This window comes from Melospiza melodia, chromosome 21, assembly GCF_035770615.1.
Source record: "Melospiza melodia melodia isolate bMelMel2 chromosome 21, bMelMel2.pri, whole genome shotgun sequence".
Classification (NCBI taxonomy): domain Eukaryota; kingdom Metazoa; phylum Chordata; class Aves; order Passeriformes; family Passerellidae; genus Melospiza; species Melospiza melodia.
In genome coordinates this window covers 7,543,579-7,562,881 of record NC_086214.1, presented here as the reverse complement: position 1 = coordinate 7,562,881, position 19,303 = coordinate 7,543,579, and the positions used below count along the sequence as shown (strand labels likewise).

Below are 19,303 nucleotides of genomic sequence, written 5' to 3'. Positions count from 1 at the left end.
GAGGAGAGAACATTCTGTTTTGAGGTGTCTTTAAAGGATACTGAAATCCAGGAAGTCTAAAGAAATTCCATTCTGAAAGATACAGGGCACATTACCTTTGTTCTCCATTGCCTGTAAGGGATTTGATCACAGCTTTCCAGTGTATGTGATCAATATTTCCACTACAGCTGTGAGTGTGGGGACTTGATACCAACAAGACCCACAGAACCACTGACCCAGCACCCCTGCTCACCTGTTCACTCACTCTGAACATTTATCTGCTTTCATGCCTGACCAGCAGCAGCCTCCTGTGTGGAGAAGCACAAAGTGGCACTACAGCCTGAGCTAACCTGTTTCACATAATTTGTCCTAATACTGATATCTTTGAATTGAACTACCTGTCCCCAGGCTGAATTTGCTCTCCTTTTGTAAATGAAACTGATGTTGTCACATAACTTCTACAATAGAAGTTACTTAATGAAAAAAGAGAACTTTATGTTTCAAGCATCTTGTGTAAGATTATATCACCCAAATAAATAGGAGAATGTATATTATGGGGGTTCATGTAAGCATTCCTGTATAAAATATGTAATATTTTACACCTCAGTGTTCTTGATTTGTGGGAACCTCCACTTTGCACAGAATAAACAATGTCTCCTTTCTAAGTTAGACCTGTCTGTGTTTAGGGAGCTCCTAAACCTGGAAGCAATGCTACACTTACCTTCACCTGTGACTTCCCTGCAGTTATCACCAGTGGTGCTCCTCAGGCACAGCCCCCCACAGCAGGACATCCCACTCTCTGCAGCCCTCACCAGCCCCCAGCCCAAGGGGAAGGGCAGCAGGGTTGGGCAGCATGAGACATGAAGATTTTTACCTGACTAAGTTGGCACAAGGTCCCGGCCAGCGGCAGCTCTGATAAACTCTCTGGATCACCGTTTCTGACCCGTTCTGCACCTGGCAGGAGACTGTCCTTGTGACTGTGTAGTGACACCAGTGCCTGCAGAGACAGAGGACACACATTAGTGAGACAACCAGGGAACCAGCACACACCAGACTGCAGGAAAAACAGACCAAGAATCTGAGGTGGGGTGGTTTCTTCTGCCAGCCATAGCCAAGCTGACTTGCAGTCTTCACTTCTCACCCCACCCTCTCCTTCCAAGAGCTGCAGAAAGATTCCCAGCTCCTGCCAACCTGAACCACAGATCCAGCAATGCCTCTTGCTTGGTTGTCAGAGGCCAGAGTTTTACAGTGCATAATTTAGTTCTGTGACTTATCAGAAACAATAGGACTTGGGGAAAAAAAGACATGTTCCAAATCTCCTGATAGTCAGCTCCCATTGTACTGGTCTTAATTCCACCCTGTTTGTTATGGTATCATTCCCCAGCCTCCCACCATTCTGAACAACAGCAGAGTAGGAAAATTCTGCTTTTTGGTGTGGTGGAGTTCTCTGTCAGCAAGGTTTGAATGAGCTGGGTGCTGAACAAGTCCTGTTGTTGTCCTGCTGAGGTTACTGCCTAAAAATTGGCAAGGGAAAATGCAGGCAGGGAGGGATGAGTGTCTCACACTGTCTCAAGAGAGAGACAGACCCCTCACTGCAAGGTGTATGAGACAGAAGGAACTGCAGTGTGAGCACAGGGAATTCAGACCTAAAAATCCTTCAGGGACCTTCTCTGAAAAAAAAAGTTTTAGGTTCCAAGAATATGCTTGAGGGGACACAAAAATTTTCCCCCTTGCAAGTATTGTTCATTTTGCCAAATACTGGTTCACTTTTTTGTGAATATTTTGGTGTGGAAAGTTTTGTGATGCTTTTGTACATCAGTGTAGTGAACAGGTTTGAGAGTCATTTTCCTATTGACTGGGGATCAGAACTGGGGTCACTGTGGGACATGGAGACACCAACTTGTGCTCCAAAACACACCCAGTGCTTGTGTAAGCATTCCCTGCTGAACCAGAGCCAGACTCCTGGCTCCTCATCTATCTTAAAGCAAGAGCCCTCAATAGAGCACCACAGTGACTCCCCAACCCTGCACACCAAAGATCAATGTGACAATGCACCTGCACATCCCCTTCTCCTTCCCTGAACCACCTCCTGTCTGTCAGTTTCCCCAGAACACACCATCTACAGCATTTGTTGCTATTTTTTTCCCCCTTTTTGCATTCCCCTCCCATCTCCACAGGAATCCCTGCTCTCTGGATAGCTCCCATCTCCATGAATAGGAGGCACAGATGCCAGCACCACATGGGGCCAGCAGGCTGCTCGCTGACCCTTGGGCTACAGCCAGCCAGGAGGGCTGGGACACCCAGGGAGGGGTGGCTCTGTGCCACTGCCACCAGCTCAGAGCAGGGACAGGGCTCAGCTTGCAGTGAGCTGAGACACAGCTCCTGCTCACCAGAAACCCCCCTGGATTCCTCAGCAGGGAGTGGGCACTGTGGGCACACCTGAGGTGACCCCAGGTGAAGAGGGAGGTCTTTCAGAGCCACTTATCTCAGATTTGTCAGGGATCTGTGGTGTATGAACAGGGATCAGGACTGTGGGCACACCTGAGGGGACCCCAGGTGAGCAGGGAGATCAAATGTGAGCACTCATCTCTCCAACTTCTCTCTTTACCAACAGAAGAGAGGGTTTGGTTACAAAGGTACTCACAAAGGTACATCACACTCTTGGCTTCCCATAAACAGCATAATTTTCCTACAAATACAACTTTTAGGGGTTTTTACTGTGGCATGCAGGCAGGTGAGACAAAACCAAGAACACAGATGGGCAAGGATGCATTAGGACATCCAGCTTGGCACTCAGTGCAGATAAAATAGCACAGTGATTACAACAGAAAGACAGACAAAACCAGCCCAAGACTTCCCTTTGCAAGCCAAAAGTCAGCAAGAACAGCCTCCAGAATGCAAGCAGGCTTCAGACAATGTGATGAAAGGCCCCATCATGGCTTACAGAGATTATAAATGACCCTTTATATTATACACAGATGCAAGGAAGGAAGGTTTAGGACTTTTACTGGCATGCCTCCAGGATGGCAGAGAATATGTTGCTGCTTATTCAGAAAGAATATTCCAACCAAGCAAACAAAATGATCCAAACAGCAGCTCTTTTAGGATCTCATGTATGCTCATCACCAGCATATTTAGTGTGATGTTCTGCAGCATCCCAAGGAAACTGGTCCTTGCTCAGAGAGAGGAGTTTCACTTGGTCCATTTCCTCCAGCTGTTTCCAAACACCCCCTCTTCTCACACCCTATTTAATTCTTGGAAGACTTTCACAGACAACAGAGGATCTGCACATCATGGCCTGCAAGCTGCTGATTTAGACAGTTTCCTTCTGGGGCTACAGACCCAGATCTCATGTCTTGATCCCAGCTGACAATGTGTTTTTCCAGAGGGAACGGGGGTGTTGATGCCAGCAGATATCTAATCATATTCACTGTGGAGGTTCAGGATGTTGCTGTGGACCCTTCAGGCTAAATGGAACAACAAAATCGATAGTTTGCTTCCATTTGGAGATAGTCTGCAAACTCCTGCTTGGAGCTTGAACAGACCCCTCCCTCAGCAGATGCTGAGGGGTGCCTGCTCTCTGCTGACTCAGCAAAAGCAAGGATGGCTTTGGGCACCTGGACACTGGAGGACACAAGAAATCCTCCCCTTCCAGAGCACATGGGGAACAGCCTGAGAGCATCTCACAGGGCATCCAGGCTTACTCAGAAAGCTGGAGGTGCACTTTGCTTCCATAGGCAGACACCAGACAAAGCCATACCTGCACCCCAATGACTTTCTGAACCTCCCACACCCCTCAACAGAAGTTTATTGGGAATCACAGTTCACCCCTGGATATTCTGGATGTTTTTACAGCCTGGCATCCAACAGTGAAAAAGAAAAGGGACTGCAGAAGGTGGAGAAGTATGAGGTAACTTATAACCAAGCTAAAATACAGAATGTCCAGAAGAGCCACACACTCACATATCAAAGCTTAATTCCTGGATGGCATAGTTAGAGCAATCATTTCATGGATGGGAAGACACTGACAGGAAACTTCATCTTCCCTCCCTTCTCACCACTGGGATTTGCACAGTGTTCCCGAAGCCCACAGGGTGCATAAGGGAGGTCTCCATCCATCCATCCATCCATCCATCCATCCATCCATCCATCCATCCATCCATCCATCCATCCATCCATCCATCCATCCATCCAAGCACTCACACCACAACACACAGATCCATCCCCAAAAGCAGTGTTTGCTTCTTTCCTAGTCCAACCTGCTCACTTTTTCCAAGCTTCTCTTTGTCCTGGGGTGTCCCTGGAGGACATTCCAGGGGTTCACAAGAGAAAAGCCCCCTGGCTGTTATCTGGCTGCATTTCACTGGAGAAGAGATGACAAAGTGAGCAGTGTCAGAACCACTGGGCTGAACTGAGCAGGACCCAGCAAGGGCTGGTGAATCAGGATTGTGCAGCTCAGGAATGGAAGTGGCTGCATTCCTGCCTAATCACCTCTTTCAGAGAGGTGACAGTTCAGCACCACACACAGACCCAGGGCTGCCTGCCCTGCTAGGGACAGACCTACAGCAGGCACCACCTCCCCCACAGGAGCTGATGCTCTCACTGGGCTGAAGGACACAGCTCCAGCTCCTGAAATCCGTGGTCTCCCAGCACACCGTGCTCCCACCAGCTCAGAACTGCTTCCAGCAGAAACAATCCCCCCAGCTGGGCTCTGCACAAAGCCTGTTGTAGAGCTCACTGAAATGGAGATTTGGTATGGGTTTGGTAAAGAGTTAATTGGACAAGCCAGAAGGAAGAGAATTCTTTCTGAGAGTGGGAGAACATTTAATATACAGGATGGTTTCATCAGCACCTGTTCCATGTGTTTGGGCACAAACTGACCCTCCCCACTCAAATATCACAGAAGTCTCTCAGAAAGGTTGGCATTTCTGATGCTTGTGATTTGCCCTAAAGCTTTGTCCTGTGTAAACAACTGCACTGAATTATCTTTTTGTTTCCATAAGGATAACACACTGTGTGTTATACTTAGCAGAGATCAACATTTAGGGCACAGAAAACAGTAGGAGTGTTTTGATAGCTAGGTAGATTTCCCCAAGTTTCCTCATAGCATTTTTCACTGGAGCTATCAATTTCCCTGCAATCCTAGCAAGGAATTTCAATAAAATCAGAAGGTCACTGACTTTCACTGGGAAAAAGTTGCTGTTCTGACTCAATGAAAGCAAACTGTGCCCTTTTCTCTGTGTAAATAGTACAGCATCCCATTTGCTCTGCCAGAACAGCAATCCATACACTGTGTGCTGCTTTAGGAGGGGTTAGCTATTTATATATTCCCTTGAGGCCAGGAGCAGAAGTTGCCCTCTACATTCCAAGAAATCCAAATTCAAAGGCTGCCAGGCTGTCTGGGTTATCTCTTCCTGAACCATCCACTTCTATAAAATTACATTATTCCTTTCTTATTCACAAATACACACCTCCCTGAATGTGCTTTGACTCTCATCAGGATCAAGTTTAGCAGCTAATTCAGTTGGCTGGGACCAGGTCACTCTTTACTGCTGTGACCTGGCTAAAGAGGAAACTATCCCATCACATGTTACTGGAAAGCTCAGATAAAAGCCAAGCTGGGCTTAAGTTTCCCCTGTTCTTGGCTGTATTCATGCTCTCCCCAGGTAACCAGGTTTTAGGATCAAGGCTGTCATCCAGCTCATTGTCCAGCTACAAAATTCAATTGTAACCAGCAGTCTCCACATTATTGGAACATTCAGCGGTGATGGATTGATTCAGGATTGCCTATAGATAGATGGACCTTTGCTAAGAAACCCATGAAAAGACCACCTGGCAGGGGTGAGGGGCTGGCTGTACACAAGCTTATCAAGGCAGGGTTCAGTTCAAAGTAGATTCTGCTCCTCCATTACAAAGTTTTAAGAGGCCTGCAAGTCAGAAGCCACGACAAGCCACAGTAATCTTGCTGTCAATATTGATGTTTTACGCATGCCTTACTCCCACTGAGCACTTCAGAGTCACTAATAGAGGTTACCCTGACTCCTGCAAAAAAAAGGGAGAGAAATCTCTGTAACAGCCCATTCATTTTGGGAAAGGAATAAAACTGGAAGGCTGCTGGTGTTTCTGAAGCCAGACAGCAGCAGCCATTTGAAGCAGCAGAGAGCCAGAGGCACGAACAAGAATAAAACAAGTTCCAGGTCTCCCACTCTGCTCTGTTGGTCAGACAAAGGTTGGAAGGAACTCCAATCTCTCTGCACACACCACCACTCCACCCCCACAATAAGAGTCTGAACAAAGTGGCCATAAAAATAAGTTCTGGCTAGAAGAGTAAGATGGGACAATTTATCTAGGAACCTCCCAATAGCATAACCCTTCCCGGGGGGGGCAATATGTTCTGTGCTTTGTGCACTTCAAATACTCACTTGCCAATAACAGCCTAAAGTTTTCCCACACAAAGTGCATTATCAGAGCCTGCTGGAGGGAGTTTAGTCCTAGAGGAACCTTTACCTGGGGAGGAAAACACGGTTCAGTCTGCACAAGAGCTTCAGTCTCAGTCTTCAGCAAGTTCTGCAGCCAAGCACATTTAACTGTGCTTTCCTTGCTTTGTTTTATGCAGGGGTGACCCTCCAAAAAGCACTGCCTTGAGGGCTGAGCTTGCTTCAATCCAAAGGAAAGGGCACAAAATTTTACCTTATCCTCCTGCAGCCTCTGAAGTTACAGGGGCTAAGGGAAAACCTCTCCCTATTGGGATTATTAAACACCTAGAAGCTGCATAGCTAAATACCAAGGAACATGTGTGCAACTCTTCTTCAGAGACAAGGAGAGATCCAGCTCCCAGAGCCACATTCAGCTCCTTCAGCCATGAGAACATTAATTTTCTCTTCTAACTTTCAAACTCATTCACTAGGCACCTGCCAGCTGCTGCAGATAAGAACACTCACGTGTTCCACATCCTTGGTCCACTTGTAGAGCATCAGCACTGATATTAATGAAGGATAGAACAGAGAGAGATAAAGATTTAAGTGTTGATCAGGCAGGGAGTATCAGAAACACATTGATCACATTCAAAAATCCCTGTGAGGCTACATACCTGTTTGTGTGTGTGTGTAAGGGCAGAGGGCACAAGGAACATTCATCAAGCATCAAGTCCCTCTGATTCACACCCAGTACCCATCTCTCAGTTTGCCAGTGACATGTTCCAACTGAATCAAACCATAAATATGGTTGACCTGAACCATAATTACCTTCAGCAGTGAAATGAAAGAAGTTAGTCCATGACTGAGCGCTCAGAAATAAAAGGGGGCTTCACCCCTTTGAAGTTCTTTGCTTTTACAGACATTCTTTTACACACTGCAGTGTTTTGCTGCTCCCTCCCATGAGCTTATCACAATCAATGAGAAGACAGTAGTTTCCAGTGTTCACAGAGGGAGGAAAGAGGAAATGTACAAAAATATCCATGGAATCTGTCTTTGTTAAATTAGACTGACTTGATGGAATTTGGCATTTGATATCCATGCAGCATGGAAATCATGCACAATTACAACCAAGTATGTAATTTTTGCAACATTAAAAGCTGCTTGAATTAGAGCCTTTCAAAAGAAGAACCTGAGTCTAAACATTTGTGCACAGCTGGATAACAAGGCTGTAGCTAGGTCTAACACCTCCATACTGAGAATACATCCACAGAACTGGTTTGTTCATTCCTAAAAAGCCTGACCTTGAAAAGAGGGGTGGCATCATAGGAAAAAAATCCTTAAGACCTGGATTGAAAGTAGAGAGCTGGGATTTGGCAGTAGAGATTTGGCACACAACTGTTTGTCTGAAACAGATCCCTGTGGTCAAAGTCTACATTTGGTACTGGTCTGAGGGGCTGATCTAGAACTGGTTAGGCTGAGGACAGTGACCCTGATCCTCATTAATAGCACCAGACTAACTTTGATAAAAGACAGTACACCTGAGTTTAGAAAAATTCATTTAGAATTAAACTCTAAATTTGATTTAGCAAGAGGTAGAGTGTGAATTCTAAGTAGAAGAACAGGGCACTGACACACACTTGCTTGTCCTCAAAACCTTTGCAGAAAGAAAAGCAGTTTAAGGAGTCGCTGATCCTGTCAGAGCATCCTGTGCTTTACTACTGCTCCTGTTGTGGCTACAGCTGCTCCTCCACCATCCACAAAGGCAGTGCCCATGGCTGTCTTTAATTCCCCTTGTAACAAAGCACTTTGCACAATTCAGTCCTCCAAAAGGGACAAATCAGGCTCCTGCTGGTTCCAGCATCCCCTTAAATCCCACCCTTTGCCCTACAAAGCCTCTATCTGCACCACCAGCCAATCTGCAGGGATTGGACAGGGCCTACTCCCAAATTTGTTTTGTTTTTTTGCTTATAGAGCTCTGCACAGACAACAGAGCATCTTTGTGCCTCCCATTCAGCCCTCTGGTGCCAAACTCCCAGCACTTACCAGCAGCAATGAATGCCACATGCACGACAGGAACACAGGCACTTGGCCTAAATGAAGCAGTGTTTTTCATTAACATTTTACTGGCACCAAAAACCACAAACTACAGCAAGAACAAAAGGCAGTGTCAAAAGGACAGTGTTGAGTGTATAAAAAAAAAATTAAGATGGCATGATGAAGCTTCCTACTATAGCATGATGTTAATGTGCTCATGTAACATGCATGTTTTGGGTTTTTTCCTGGAGCTGAACAGTTGAGATATTGCTGCTACTGGAGAAGGTACAACCTTTTGACAGTTAGAAACAAACAAAAAAATGTATTGAAAGAGATCAGCACATTGCTTTCTCTTTAGGGCAATACTGATGTGTTTTCCTTATGTTTTCAACTGTCAGAGCAGTGAGCCTCAAAAGGTATCAAAAATCAGATTAAAGTTTTAGCTTCAGATTCACAGGTCTTAAGGTGCAACTGGAAATACCTGCACAAACAGCTGTGGGAGGTAAACTGAACCCACAACTCTTCTAGCAACACTTCTTCCACCTGCCCATTTCTCTTTTCCTGTGGCACATTACAATTTTTTCAGTCTAGGTCTTGAATTTGGTCAGCAACTTGTAAAGGAATTTGTGGGCTCTGGTGTACAAGGGACTACAAGCAGACATTTCTAAGTAGTACCTACCATGTGGTTGCCATCCCTGTTGGGAACAGGATTTCATGGGCCAAAGGCACCTCTTCCAGAGTGAAGCTGCAGCAGCTATGCAAGCTCACTCCTGGTTCAGGTGGCTGCCAAAGAGCCAGACCTGACACCAACCCCACTGAAACCACCACGGGAAATGATGGTTTCAGCCTTTCCTCAAGTGCAAGAAAACCCCACAGTTTTCCAATGTTTCCTGTGCTGGAGGAGGTGATTAGAAACAATAGGCCAGTCTAGACAAATCCATCTTCTTTTGCTTGGAGAAGAACAATTTCTCTTCTTCCTTTTGGATGTCTCACATTAGCCACTTGTGTTCAGTGAGGCAGCTGAAGCTCAGGTACCTGGAGGCAACATCTGCACCAGGCCTGAGGCAAGACTCCAAGAAGATTCTTTTGGAGACAGCTGTACCCCACAAACACATCAGCACCTCAAGAACAAAGCACTTTTCTCCAGTAACTGCCCTACCAATGTGCCAGGTCTGTGGCACATCTGTGCTGTGTGCAGTAGATAAATCAGGCTGTTACCCCCAGCCCAGCTCAAAGATTGCCAGGATGAGCCACATAAGACCCAGTTCAGTGAAAACAAAGTCTTGGAAAACCTTTCTGCCTGGGTATTCAAAGTGTTAATCAGCCTGAAAAACAAAACCCAAAGACTGTGTGTTAATTTGCTATTTAAATTGAAAACTTTTTTATTCCATGTCTGCCATGTCTGGCACAAGGCTGTCCTGGGCGTTACTACAATAAAAAATAATTTGGAAAATAATCCTATTGTTCCAGTCACACCCATGGGAGTTTCATGTGTAGGGAAGTAGGAACATCAGAACTGAGATCTGTTCTGTCATCAGAGAGCTGAGTTTGCCCTTTACAAGAGCCAGTTTTGATCCAGGGGCATATTGAGAGCAGGATCAGGAGCTGAGTTAAGGCAGGAGGAGGTATCAGTAGCTCTAAGGTTAATAAATTCCAACTTGCACAGGCTAAAACTCTTAAAAACCACTATCATCATAGCAATAGCCTTTACAAACACATGTTGACATCCATGGGTGTTAGTCTATCACATCTTTCTCTTCCTTGCCTCCCTCTCAAGCCAGTCCTTCCCAGAGCCCATGTAAATGAAGTGAATTGCTCCAATTGCTCCTGATTGCCAGTGACCAGCCCTTCCAAAGAGCCTCCTCTGCACTGAGGCCTCATTGAAACCTCCCTGCAACTCCAGCATGGCTGGGATGAGGCAGTTCCAGGCACAGCAATCTGCTGTACCAGCAGCCTCCTTTTCACCTTCCTCCAGACTCCCACTCTTACACTGTCCTGGCTGCACCCATCCAATGCCATAAAAATCACCCACAGGGTTTGCTGTAGCTCAGCTCCTTGCACACAGAAGTCCCAAACCCTGCTGGTGAGCACCCAGTGCTGCCTCACCAAGCTCTAAACTCACTCTTCAGCAGATGGTGTGTTTTAATCACACAGAACCCACTGCACTTTGATAACTGTCTACAGACAGACTGTAAAGAGACAGCAAGAAACCAAGTGCTCTACCTAACTATTTTCAATGTAAAAGGTTTTTCTGCTTTTAAACAGCTTCCTAAGCTTTCACTGGTTCTGGAAGCAGTCACCATACCTCATTTCTAGCCAAGAACAATTATTTATATTCTCCTTTTAAACCCTGCTGCAACCCAGTTTGTTCATTAGAAATAAAAAGGGCTTAAAAAAAAGAAAGCCTTTCTCTTGTGAACGGAAACACTAACACCTTTCTCTATTATTAAAAAATTCTTGAGCAATCTACGAAACTGCTTTAGTGCCTCAGTGCTTTGGAAGCCTCTGTTTGGAAGGGAGGAGATCTACATTTCAGTATCCAGGTGGAAAATGGGTTTGATTTGGCCAAGTAATAACAGCTGAAGAAAAAAAAAAAACCTCCATAGGCTGTGCATGCACAGTAGATTCCTTAGGAATGATAACACTGCCTTGAAACATTCCCAAGGAGACACGTGGGAAACAGGATGGGGAGAAAGCAGCACTGAGCAAGAGAGGGGACAGCAGGAGGTCTGAGGGAGATACAGGCATTTGGTCAGAAAAATTCCTGCCCTGTTCTGTGCAGAATTGTACAGCAAACTCCTCTAGATGGGGATTTGCAGGGTTTATTTGGTGGTGGTTTAAGTTAGAGGTTGCCTGCCGATGCAAAAGGACAAGGCAACCTACCTGCTCCACCATGGCAAAGTGCAAAAATCCACAACTTAAAGTGTTTTAACCAGAAATTGGTGAAAATTCAACCTGATGCCCACAAGTGAACCAAACTCCTAATGCAAAGGTTTCACAGGCATCCCTCATCCTTCTGCTGGGAATGGGAATGCCTGGAGTTACTGGTGAGAGGGTCTATGTGTGCAAAGGAGTGGCTGACACTAAATACATTAAACACACAATACTGACAAAATCTTGGGGCAAATTCAAGGCAAAACCATTAAAGAGAGATTAACTTTTTTTTTTCCTCTTCTCCTATTTACACACATTTCTGCCATCAGAGAATGAAGAGTGACACAAATAGCATGCAAGATAAAAGTTTGATTAAAACAAGAAATTATGACCTGAATTTTACCAAGTTATTCTGACAGTTATTCTGTATTTCTGGTACCTTTTACATAGTTTGGGAACATCTTACTGTTGTTTTACTGGCTGAGGGCAAACCAGCAAACCTGTGAGTGATACACAGCAATAATCTGTTTATTATTGCCCTAAGTATGTACACAAACATCCTTCACACACAACAGCTCAAACTTGTTTGTGGTTTTTCCTCCTTCATACAAACATACATAAGAGTTTTCCTCTACAACTTTCACCACAGTTTGGAGAAATCTTTCCATGCATTGTCTCAGCAGAGGATGGTGCCAGACTGAGCCACCCTGCAAGCAAAGCCAGCAGCTGCCATTGCCACAGCATTCACTTGAACCATTTCTAAGGAGGTGTAGAGGGATATATGAACACTGCAGTGCTGAACATCACATGAAATGGCTGTGACAGACTCACATCACAGCAGAAAAAAAGTGGTTTGAGTTTCACTAGAAACCACTCTCATTCACAAATCAAAGGTTTGGTAGAACCTCAGAGCAGAGTGTGACAGAACAACTCTTGAACTGGTTCCCCTGGCTGGAATTATGTCCATGGGAACAGCATGCTCACCTATCCAGCTGTTACTGGCAACACTTGAGCCACAAGCCCATGGGAAGCGTGTGATTCCAGACAAATGCTTGTGTGGGGTTTGGTGTTGGTCATGGTGGTAGTGTTTTTTGGCTGGTTGGTTAAAAAATCCAACCAAACGACAACAAAAAAAACCCCAAACCAACCCCACACATGGAGTGTGCCCTGCAAAGCCAACCTTGCTTCACAGGGATGCTGAGACCCAATCCATCACCCAGACACAGGCAGCACAAGATGACTGCCAGGCTCAGCCAGGACACAGCTGAAATGTCCAAAACAAATCAGCCCAGTTTCTAACTGCATTCAATACAAGAGACAAGCTGGGATGATTTCTGTAATTTCCACATTCACATTTTTCTCCTCCCTCTTCCCAGCCACTGTACAGCTATACAGCTTCACTCTAACCTTCCTAAAAGTTATGCAGCAGCTTCTCCAAATGGTACCTGGGAGCTGAAAGTTTACCTTCAGCAAAATTCCACAGACATTTGCAGAAGCTACTTTGAAAACCTTCTAGTTCAGATGCCAAGAACCACTTGGCAAGGCCTGACAGACGTAATTAGAGAGCTTGATTGTTTCAAAGGACATTACCCAAGAAAATTAGTATGTTGCTGTGGTTCTTGCAATAAATTTACAATGGGTTTGGTTGCAGAGGTCTTGCAAGGGTTTTAGCAGACTTTTAATTACAGTATCAGGCCTCAAGTATTTTTCTAGTGCTTGGCAATATGAGATCCTATTATTTCTGCTTGCAATGCACACTCATTCAAAGCTTATCCACAGGCTGACAGCCTAAGAATTCCTAGCACTCTGTAATCCAAAATTTTTGTATCATTTGTGATATACATTAGTGACTTCCAGTAACAGCTGCCCCAGAGACAGCATTTTACTGTGTGATAGTTTAAACCCTTTGGCTCAGTGCTGTATCCTGAAATACACTGCAGGGAGGCTGTAGCTTTTGCTGCAGGTTATGCTGATTTACAGCAGCATTAAGCCAAGCACTCTAACATCCTACAAAGCCAATTTGCCTTTTTGCTCTCTGCTGTATTTCAGATGGGAGCAGGGGAAGTTTGCAGCATCACAGCCCAGAGCTGCCTTTGCTCCAAGGCTGGTGCTATGGGTCACACCCATTGCCACAGGTATTTGTGCCCTGAGCTCAAAGCTGCTTCTAAAGGTTTGTCCCACAGCCAGGCTCCCAAAAACCACCCTGGGGACAGGAGAGCCCCTCAGCCTGTGCCATCACTCAGCCCTCTGCTACTGGTGAGTCCAGCCTGCCCTGCTCAGCACCTCCCTCTGCCACCCCTCAGCATCCCCTTCAAACTAATCCCTCTCTGCAGAGCTCAGGCAAAGGCTTACTCCCAAAGACCAATTTCAGTCATTCAGACTCAGAGAGGTGCAGTAAGCAGGGAGCACAATGACCTCTGTTCTGTAAGAGTGGAAGTTTATACAAGAGCCAAGTATTATCATTCATAGATTTATTATAAACTTCAGCATAAATTCATGTACAGTACTTTGGATTTTGTAGCTTTCCCTCTAAGATATAACCACACCCTCATGAAATACTCCCCAGAACCCTCCTTTACATGAAGGGAAGTATTACTATTCCCATTTTATTTAGGGGAAAGAAAAGAGAGAGAGAACTTGCAAGTCTCAGTTCCCAGACTCTGTGCTGCTCTATAGAATATATATTGAGCATTTAAGGAAACAGTCTTTGTCTTGGGAAAGAGGGTGGAAAACAAAGCCTTATGAATCAGCCAGCTAATAATTAAAAGCAACTAAATCCAGATCACTTTAAGCTGCACACGAGAATCTGAACTTCTCAGATGCTGAATTCCTCTGCCGACCAGAAAAGCCAGGGTCACTTGCCCAGCTGGTCACTATTGTTCTGTCCAATAAAGTTCTGGCAGGAATGCATGTTTAACAAAATACAGAGATTAGGCATAGCAAAGAATGCAGCTCCCCCCCTCAGTGTTTAGGTTAGCAGGGTTTGCCATGTTGAAATACTGAAGCTTAAGCATATCAGATTTTCTCTGTCCTGTACTGCTGGTGCCAGTGACAGACACAAGCTGACAGCTCAGTTCTCAGGGGCACTGCCATTTTAGCTCTAAGTTTATTAAAAGTTGCATAGAAAGTTCACCTCAAATCTGCAGTGACCACTAATTAAATCAGTGTTTTCTTGGAGATATAGAATCACAATTAAGAAAAGCTCCCTGTGCCTCCCCACATGGCAGAAACTTTTGAAGGGCAGTTTAAATCAAGCCATAGACTCAAGGGACCAGATTTTGAGAATCTTGCAGCAAGGTAGCTCATCTTAAAGTGTTTTAGGATAGCCTAAATTTCCAAAAGGAAACTTAGCACCAGTGACTAAATACAGCATCAGAATGGCAATGACCTTCCTAACATCTGCCATAGCCTGGCTCTGTCTGGCTCTCTGTCAAGAGTTCTTTAGCTCAATTTACAGCAAGGGACAACACAAGACTAGAGACACAAATGTCACAAGAACAAGTCACACAGATGATGTGACAGAGGCCATCAGAGATTTTGCAGGAACACAGCTTTTACTAAGCCAATGCTATGCACAAAGCAGCTCTGATACCTCAAATGGGCCAAGAATTTCTCAGCTCAAAGTAGCATTATATTAAATGGACAGATATTTGAGACTCCTAAGTAGATTTGCAATGGATATAGTCCTTGGAGAACTGCATACAGGGAGGTTATAAATAGCCTGGATTTACCTCAAAGTTAGTGGGTTATATTCAGAGATACCAAGGATTCCTAAGTCCCCCCACAGGGGTACAGTAGCTCATGCTGGGTGAAGCTGTGGTTCATAGGTAGGAAGCATCTGAGATCCTGTTACTATGGCAGTCTCTCCTTTCCTTCTCCCTCCACAGAAAACTGAAATATAATTTTCTGTCAGAGGCACACAGTAAATCTGGAACAGGTACAGCTGAGATCCAGATCTGCTGACATGCAAATCTAGGTGCTTCTTCTAGGAGAGCCTTTTTGATTCATCTTAACACAGCAACAGAAACCTTATTTTAGCTGGTATTGCTTTCACTTCCACTGAAAATGCAAACAGCTCAACATTTGAACAAGATACAGTGATGAGACAAGCAGCCAGACAGCCAACACTGTGCAGGGTTGCAGAAACCAGACAGGTTCTGGGGAAGCACAAGACAGAATCAGGCAAGAAGGAAGCCAGGAAGTCAAGCAACCCCAGGCAGGCACAAGAGAAGTGGCATCAGATGAAAAAGTCTTTTTCTTTAGGGAAAACACAGGCAGAACCTCCCTTGGGTTGAAGTGTTAAATTCATGTGGGGAGAGCTGTCACCCATTGCTGCCTCAAAGGAGGATTTGAAAAAGCTCCCTGTGCTCTGCTGTGTTTACAGCAATAATGAGAGCCTGGAGGAAGGGGTTAGAAACATCTGAGTTTAATAAGGGCTAAGCAGCACACAGCAAAAAGAAATGTCTGCCCTTCCGTTCGGGGCTGCCACACCCCAGCAAGCACCGGCACCGCGGGCAAGGGGAGCCCAGCGTGGAGACGTGATCTCATCCAGCCCCAGCCCCTCTGCCCCTGCCCTCACCCAGCACAGCAGCTCCAGCCAGGCTCAGAGCTCCCAGCACCACACTCCTGAGCAGCTAAGCAAAGTCCTGCAGGGAAAAAGCAGGTTTGGTTGACCCCAGGCACAAAATAATAAGGTTTTGTTAGTGACTTAACTGAGCAGCTCCATCTCACCAGGTCATCCCAAGAGGGCAAAAGGAGGATTTAGTTCATTTAGCACCTATGCAGCTGCCTTTTTTTAGTTCTAAATGGCTCTAACATCCAACAGGGGATGGGGCATCCTGTTCCCATTTCTCACACAGAGGGCCAAGAACCTCAGTACTCAGGTCCTGTGACTGAATTTGCTGTGCCCCCTTCCTCACAGTCCACCCCAAAACTGTCCTTCCATGAAACAGGCATCTTTCTTGAAACACCTCATCCTACATTACCTTTACAAGGCACACTCTTTCCACATCCTTGGTCTTTTTATTCCATTAAAAAGTGGAAATCAGAGTTTAAGAGTCTTGTCCAACAAACACACCTCCTCTCCAGAGTGCACACACATACACAGAAGAGGTGGGGGGACATCCAGAAGAAACAGAACTGGACCTGTTCTTAACTCTACAGACTCAGTCTAACTTGGTTACACAACCACATCCAGGGAATACTCCCCTGCCTCATGATTTCACTGCACTGGCATTTCTGAGATGCTCTGAGCAAACACATGCCTGTATGCAGCACAAATGCTGCAGAGAATATCACTTCCACCCAGTTCCTAGGGGCAGAAAAAGTGGAATTTATTAAAAAGACATCTGACTACATAACCTGATGTCAATATTGGACATGAATTGGTCCCTTCTATGCAGTGGTACCTCACTTTAGCTTTAATGTTTTGACAGATGGTTTGTTTGCTCAGCACAAAGGCAGGTGGCTGGATAAGAACAGCCTTACTCAGCTCTGGGAGGATGGATAGGAGACACAAAGCAAACCACAGAGGCAAAGGGAAGAGTCCTGAATAAGAGAATCTCACAGATTGCATCTCTTCTCAGTTTCCAAATCAGCTACTATGATTTTGAGTAGCAGAGTCTCTTTCCCAGATAAACCACATCAATATGGAAGAGGAGATTGACCTGTTCCAAACATGAAACATTGAGAAATTGCCTTCAACTTTTGTCTCAGAGGCATCCACTGTGGGAGCCTCTGGGTGAAAGCCATTTCTAGACAGATAGAAGAGGCTTCTTTCTTTGCCAGAAATATGATTGCCCAGCTTTAGAAGTGGAAGAGGAGTCTGAAATCTGAAATAGTTTCCTATTTGTTGGTCGTCCCCAAAAGATTCAGCTATTTTCAAACAGCAAGGCCTAAACATTACAGGCAACACTTTCACCCAAACATACTCCTCACACATCTGTTCAATTCCAAGGGGAGGAAAACATTACTTGTCAAAAGCAGCCAAAGCACCTAAACCATGTAATAAATTACACATCAACAAACAACATTTCTCCAAACAAAAGGAGGCAAGGAACAATAAGACAGCTCCTACTCTTGCTGGTTTCTGCAGTATTAAGGACTCTAATTCAAATAAGTGCTACATTGTGCATATTTACATTAAGCAAGAGATTTAGTATTATTCAGCTATATAAAAAGATGAAAAATGTAGGACAGCAACCAAATTAGTAGTATTTGCCTCTTTTCTAATTTGCAGCTACTACCCTCAACAGAATCCTTACGGTATCTAAGTTGGCACAGTCTGGCTGCATGCTCAAAGATTCTAAATAAACATTATGCCTCAGTGGAAGTACATTAAGCACTGTCTAGATCTGCCTAATTAAAAGTGAGTCAAGAGCTTTGTGTATATTTCAGAAATGCAGTTGGATGAATTTTTGTATAATCCTACAGGAAAGGCATCTATGCTTTATAAATCAGTGAAATTTCCAGACATGCTGGAGGTCTGATGCAGGAAAGGGTCCATGAGTCTGACCCAGAAGACCTAAAGCAATCTTTGCTTTCAGTTCTTAATCGTTATCTCAAAGCCATTCTTCATTTTCCCCCTTTATCAAGACACAGCCCAACAAAACTAAGATGTAAGTAAATATTCTGTGATCCCAGTGTCACAGAACCACTCCCCAAGCAAAGCTGTGACATTTCTAACCTATTTCCACCAGCACTTTAGCACCCTCACAAGCTCAACTTTGAGAAAACTAAAAAATAAGGATTATTGAAAGAAACATTTGTTAATTTATCCAAAGGGAGCACAAGTTCACTGGCACCCATTGTTTTGCCTTTCTGCTCCCTTTGTTTTTCCCCTTGAGCTGGTAAATGAAACCTACCTAAGGGGAAATTCTTCACACAAGCAGCTGGAAAGGCAGGACAGTAGATTTCCTACAGGAACACAATTTACTGCAGTAGCTACAATCACATCTGGTATTTCAAAGCCATTCCAGTGTCACCAGACCCTCAGCCTACCATTGGCTCCACTGCTAATTGCATTGCAAAGCCACAGCCCTGAACCCCACGAGGCAGATGAAGATCATATGGCTGCAGAGCCCAGGGAACAAACACCAGAGAGTTCCAGGGGCTGGTGATGAGCTCAAGACCTTCTGACCTCTTGGTTACCTGGGTCGGGCACTTCAAAGCAGAATTAGAGCAGAGGACTCAGCGTGACACAAATCCCAGTTTGTTTGCTTGACATCCTCACAGTCCAGAGCAAACCAGGGACCTCAGGCAATGAGCAGACAATTAGGTGATGGAGAGAATGACTCAGAGAGCAAGATCCTGTCACTAAAAGGAGAGAGAATCACATTTGGCCAATATGTATAGTTTTATATTCCACACCCTCTTAAAAGTCATGAGAGGTTCAGGATTTGAGGCTGAAATAAAGTTCAAGTCATCTGTCTCTAGTGAAGAGAGAATTAATAAAAATCCACCAGGAAAACTCTGAAAGCATTCTGACAGACTACATAAATAGGGATACTTATTCATAGATGACCTTTTAATATTAAGAACAGGCTTCTATCACATAAAGACACTCACAGTTACTTAAAAGAACTAAAACCTCACCTGAGAGGCTGGAGGTTGCTACATTTCAGTGCAGTTGTGCTGAGGAGGGTCATTTCCAGCCCAGCACAGATGGAGCTGTAGGGCCAGGCACAACACAGGCAGTTATTCTGGACAGAACACATCTGCCTACAAGAGGTCCACACAGACATCTTGATCTTGAGAGACAGACATCCAAGTGACCTGTTAGGAAACTGGGAGCCTCAAGGAATAATTGACAACATATTTCAAGCAACAACACTTTGGGTTTCTCAGCTGCAGTACTGGAAAGCTGATGTCTGTTTAAATATCATTCTCACATCAAAGCAGCTCACAGAGCCTGTTTAACTATTCCATGGAATCCATGGCAAAGGGATTTGCCCGCTGATATGGAGTAAACCATTGGCAGAGGAGCATCTCGGACCCAGGTC

At 44.9% G+C, this 19,303-nt stretch overlaps 1 protein-coding gene across 6 annotated transcripts in view; it reads right to left on the bottom strand.

Annotated features, from left to right (window-relative positions):
• The window catches only part of COL26A1 (collagen type XXVI alpha 1 chain), a 169,602-nt gene that overhangs the window by 146,528 nt on the left and 3,771 nt on the right, over positions 1 to 19,303 (bottom strand). For all 6 annotated transcript variants that reach the window (XM_063173885.1, XM_063173887.1, XM_063173889.1 and 3 more), the window contains exon 2: positions 854 to 976. In XM_063173885.1, coding sequence (XP_063029955.1) covers positions 854 to 976 — 123 coding nt within the window. The remainder of the gene's footprint in view (positions 1 to 853; positions 977 to 19,303) is intronic.